Raw genomic sequence first — 5,745 nt, forward strand, 5'->3', positions numbered from 1 at the left:
GGAGGGCCTTCCCGGAGGCTCTGGGCCTTGATTGGATGAGGCTGTGCTGTCTCTGTCCCGCACTTGGCATGATGGGGTGTCGACATACTGGCTTCCTGAGACTGTGATTGGAGGGTTTTTGATGCAGCATGCCACGCCTCCGGTCCAAGGAGAGAGGAATGATTGGAGGTCTTTGCGCTGGAGTCTGTGTGTATGTGTGCGTGTGTGTGTGTGTGTGTGTGTGTGTGTGTGTGTGTGTGTGTGTGTGTATGTGGGTGTGAAAGTGAGACACAGACGTGTGTGTACGTATAATTGTGGTGAACGTCTGTGTGTGTGTGTGTGTGTGTGTGTGTGTGCGCGTGTGTGTGTGTGTGTGTGTGTGTGTGCGTGTGTGTGTCTGTGTGTGTGTGTGTGTGTGTGTGTGTGTGTGTGCATGTGTGTGTGTGTGTGTGCATGTGTGTGTGTGTGTGCGTGTGTGTGTGTGTGTGTGTGTGTCTGTGTGTGTGTGTGTGTGTGTGTGTGTGTGTGCATGTGTGTGTGTGTGTGCATGTGGGTGTGAAGGTGAGGGACAGACACGTGTGTGTGTGTGTGTGTGTGTGTGTGTGTGTGTGTGTGTGTGTGCGCGTGTGGCGAACGTCTGTGTGTGTGTGTGCAGTCACCTGAATCTCCTCCTCCTCCTCCTCCTCCTCCTCCTCCTCCACCTCCTCCTCCCCTTCCTCCTATTTACAGGTGTGCATGTCGTTCATGCTCTCACAGCGGCGACATCTGACGTAGCAGCACCACACGAACTTACAGTCGCAGCGCTCCACGTGACGCACCACATGCGTGTTGTAGCCGCGCCCGCAGCACAGCAGGTTGCAGCCGTCGGGGCCGGCCGAGGTACGGTTGCAGCGACGTCCCCGCGTCCCCGCCACGCCCCAGCGCCGGTCCTCCAGGCAGTAGTTGGGAGACTTGTTGAGGAAGATGAGCTCGTCCCTGGCGACGGGGACCCGGCGTTGGTCCTTCTCCTTGCGCCTGACCTTCCTCTTGGAGCGGTCTAGCACCTGGACGCTGCCCTCGTACCGCTCCTTCAGGAAGTCGCCCACGCGCTCGAAGGACGCCATGGTGCGCCAGCACGTCTTGACGGCGCAGGAGCCCGAGACGCCGTGGCAACGGCAGTCGGTGGACATCGTCTTGGCGACGGCCTGAGAGAGAGAGAGAGGGAGAGGGGCGAGAGAGAGGAATGATGTGAGCAGACGGAATGATTGGGAAAAAAACGCTTTCCATTCATTTCTGAGAGAAGAATTGACTTTTTTTTTTGTGGCTTTTTAGACGAACTCTGTGGCGATGTGTGTTTTTTTTTTTTTTTTCTGAATGCTAAAACTTGAAGTGGTAACAGATCTCCAGACCCAGCCGGCCCCCGAGGCCACTGTTTTCTATGCTGACACAATAGTCTCCCCAGACTCCTCAGAGCTGGAACAAAAGTTACAGTGTCCTTCACAGTTTAAACAGAGGGAGAGACAAGATGTCTTCTCCAACCGCAAACCTCAAGGCTCGACAGTGGTCTTTGGATGACCCCACGAGAGTCCCCCTCCCCTCTGTAGCCATGATTCGGTCCAGCGGGGGAGCGGTGTGTGTGTGTGTGTGTGTGTGTGTGTGTCTGTGTCTGTATCTGTGTCTGTATCTGTCTGTCTCTTTGTATCTGTCTGTCTCTTTGTATCTGTTTGTGTGTGTGTGTGACAGGACTGTACACAGATACACTGCTGTCATTGTGTCGCATAAGTGTGTGTGCATGCGCGAGCTTGCGCGACCGCGTGCGTGTGCGTGCATGCGTGTGTGTGTGTGAGTCTACTTGACACACACACACACACACTCTTTCAGTTTGCTCTGTCTGTTGCACTGAAGCCCCCTTAGCCAGTGAGTGGTGTATGTATGAGAGGAGGGTCTGTGTGTGTGTCTCTGGGGGCGAGAGGAACCCGTGTCTGAGTGAACGGCGGTGAATGTACATTAGTCACACTGTCATGCCTCCCACATTATTTCTTAACTCCATGTATCTCTCACACTCCTTCTTTCTTTTCCCTTCCCCTTCTCACACTGTGTCTCTTGTTCTCCCCTGTTGTTTCCTCCAATTTCGCCTTCTATTTCCCTCTTTCTTCTCATTCCACCCTAAAACACATACAAGTGCGCGCGCACACTTCCCCTAGAACATCAGAGAGTGTTTTTTTTCAAAGGTGTGTGTGTGTGTGCGTGTGTGTGTGTGTGTGTGTGTGTGTGTGTGTGTGTGTGTGTGTGTGTGTGCGTGTGTGTGTGTGTGTGCGTGTGCGTGTGCCTCACCTGGCGCCCGGCCTCGCTGTTGTGTTGGTTCATGGTGAGCAGGGCGTCCCCTCCCCTGGCGGACACGTTCTTGACGGCGTTGTCGATGAACTTGCGGCTGAACCAGGTGCCGTACTGGATGTCGTCTGAGCAGCCCCCCCAGTGCCAGCCCTCGGTGGGCGACCCGGTGCCCTGCAGGCTGCCGTCACAGCCACACTCCGTCATATTCCCCGTGCTGCAGGAGCGCGTCACGGCGTGGACCAGCCCCGCCGCCATCACCGCGTACACGAACGCCGTCTCCTTCGTCCCTGCAAAGCAGCCAATCACAGGAGCCGGGGATTCGACAAGTTCGACTGGAGTGCGGTTGTTTGAGCTCGGACATTGAGGGGAGGAGATCCTACTGTCACACATTGAAGTGGACGAAAGGCGGTAACGACGTTGAATTTGTCATTACCGCCATTAGTGCCATTACCGCAACTAATGAATTTGTTGAAGTCAACGAAAAGGCAGTCATGGTTGATGAACACAAGAAGGTATTGAAATGTGTTAAAAGGTATGGTTCTGTAGAGGTCGCCACAGGCCGTGTTTTGGTCAGCACAGCCATGTCGGTGATTGTCACTATCACACACAGCCCCAGGGCGGGAGACGCATGGGAGATGTGAGGGAGGTGGTGGGGGGGGGGGGTGTGGGGGTGGTGGAGGAGGAGAAATGGTCCCATGGGAACTGTCTCTCCCTGGGTGAGGGAGGGGGCGTCAGGTTACACTTCACAGGTTCAGGGCCACAGTGTGGACAGACAAGCCCTGGCCCCCTACCAGGGGAGGCTGGTGGAGGTAGAAATCGGAGGACGGGCTCATATTGTAATGAATGGAATGGAATTCCGGTCCATGCATTACAATGAGCCCGTCCTCCGATTTCTACCTCCACCAGCCTCCAATGGCGTCCACTGCTCTTTACGATACCACTGATCAACCTGGACCAGATCTAAGAAAGAGACTTCATCTGCCAGACACAGATTAAACCTAATCCTAAACTAACATGCTTCTTCCATGGGATTGAAAATGTGCTTTAGTCCAGAACAAGACTTAATCTGTGTCCAGCAAACCACAACAGTATATGGTGAGATCAGAGAGTCGTAGAAATATGATATTACAGTATGGTATGTCTATTCTGTTATTATTGTATATTTCTTCTTACATCCTAATATTTGCATTACTGAGAGGAAGCTGACAAAGCAAGTATTTCTTTGTACAATTTACAACTGTATCCCTGTGCATATGACCAATAAACTTTGACTGGACTTGACATGATGTGAGGGTTATGGATAAGAGCATTTGGGGAGCAGATCATCTGACAGACATATAAGTATGATATAATGTATATATACTGTATACAATATGTGATCAAAGAAGGCTGTTAAATCCTGTATCAGTCCAACTCCTAGAAACACTTGGCATTAAACATTGCCTCACCATACTTAAAAAGGAGGTATAGCATCGAAGGACACCTGCCGACATCAAGTGAAACATTTCTGGGACTGAGTTCTGAGTATTGCCACACACTGTTGACAAGCCTTTAGGCCTGATCTACTCACAGTGTTGCCAGTTCCAAAGGTGTTTGAAACATTCAAATGTTTTGAAATGTGATTCCAGAGACACAAGTTAAATGCATAATATCGTTGATGGAACAACAAATCCACACTTCAACACTTTTTACACAATTTAAATATTCAAAAACAGAACAATTGCAACATGATTATGTGTGTTGCATATTTTGGTCAAATGCTATGAAGAAGAAAATCTGTTGAGCACTAACTCAATAAGGTAATCTCTTACGATTAGATCAATTTCCCGTTTTTGGATCATGATGAAAAGAGCATTTTGTGCTCGTGGAACAAAAGATTCATTTTTACCTCAAATAAATATGTCCGGAAATAAATTAATTCATGTAATTTTCTTTACAATATAAGTTCCCAGTTTGTGTCGGCGTTAAGTAAGGAACGTTGACTGATGGAATGTGACAAGGAGTACAAGGACAGAAAACAAGAATGAGTGTGAAAGCATTGGTTAATGTCTAACGCACACTGATTCCTAACCATCCTGGGAATCTGCATGCATCGAGACAAATCGTTGGAGGGGAATCTCTAAAACAAAGAAACTGTGTCTTATGTTACAGGTCGACCGTGGTTTTTATAATTGGGATAATCCCGCTGGTTTAAAAGCAGGGGAGCTCAGGAGTTCTCTGTTCAAAGACAACACTTCACCGTGGATAAGTGGTGTGTTAGAACGGTTAAATGGAAGCAGATGTGTGCGCCGCGGTGTTCTCTGTCCCTATCAGCAGGAGATTCAGCTGCTCGGCAAATCAAATCACCTTCTAGGACCAACATATGAAACATTTTCATGACTCAAATCGACCACGAGAAAATAGTTATGGAAAATGGGAGGATATACCTCGTTTGACGCACTATACAAGACAATCGAGGGACTGTTTTTTACGCAGCTATTGTGCAAACTTCTCAAATTGGAGGGAAAATTAATATCGATATATAAATATATATATTTAGGCCTATACATTTATATAATATAGGCCTTCTACAAATATTATGTATGCTAACTACTAGCCTAATGCACTCAACCAAGAAAAGAAACATCTAAAATCTATTCTCAAACTGAGAGTTTTTCTAAATTAAAGTCAGTCAAAAAGGAGGGGGACATCAAAAGTAGCACTATGCAATTGATACAATTCTATTGTCTATTGTTTTAATGTAATTAAGCTCATGATTAAACCAGCCTTACCGCCGGTTAACTCGTGGCCGAACACCGAGACCTCCTTGGTGGTCGAACAGTTCCACCTCTCGTGCTTGAACTGCGTCTGGCACTCGGCGATGCCCAGACGCGCGCCGTCCTTGATGCTGGGCAGGAGATAAGGCTTTCTCTTACACAGATCCTTCTGCTTGTGTGTCAGTGGGAGGTTCGCACAGCCCAGCTTCTCCGGTACTCCCACGGACGTTATTCCCAACCACCTAGACACACAGCAGCGGAGACAATTAGGTACAGGCCTACCTTTTATGTCTTCTCTGGTTCCAAACCTGAAATGCGTTATGCATGACCAGCCTGTACATGGAGAATAGAGTATTGTGTCAACATTCCAGGCTAATCGACGAGAGGAGAGAAATGCCCGTTTAGCCCAAAGGCTGTTATACTCACATCCAGCTGGCGCGACAGCAGAGGGGGAGCAGGGAGAACAGTAAGAGGAACAGAAAGCAGATCTGGTGAGCTCCACAGCCGCTCCTTCTCTCCATGGCCACTTCATCTACCGAAGCCAACCGGCCGCACGATGCTGGGTATGTCCATGGAGCGCTGTATCCCTGCGCGGTGCTGGTTCATGCTAGCCCAGCGGCGTAGGACCGTACACAGATAATCCTCAGACGACGGTTATCTCGAACAGCTCTGGAGGAACTTCCATGGAGAGAGACGC

General features: G+C 49.3%; 1 protein-coding gene across 1 annotated transcript; it reads right to left on the reverse strand.

Annotated features, from left to right (window-relative positions):
• Positions 1 to 698: 698 nt before the first annotated feature.
• wnt16 (wingless-type MMTV integration site family, member 16) lies at positions 699 to 5,569 on the reverse strand (the record flags this gene model as incomplete). The annotated part of the gene is made up of 4 exons (XM_083692138.1): positions 699 to 1,163; positions 2,293 to 2,579; positions 5,064 to 5,290; positions 5,475 to 5,569. 4 exons carry the CDS (start codon positions 5,567 to 5,569, stop codon positions 699 to 701), a joined length of 1,074 nt encoding a protein of 357 aa, XP_083548264.1.
• Between the last annotated feature and the right edge of the window lie 176 nt (positions 5,570 to 5,745).

Source organism: Argentina silus (assembly GCF_951799395.1).
Source record: "Argentina silus genome assembly, chromosome: 20".
NCBI lineage: Eukaryota > Metazoa > Chordata > Actinopteri > Argentiniformes > Argentinidae > Argentina > Argentina silus.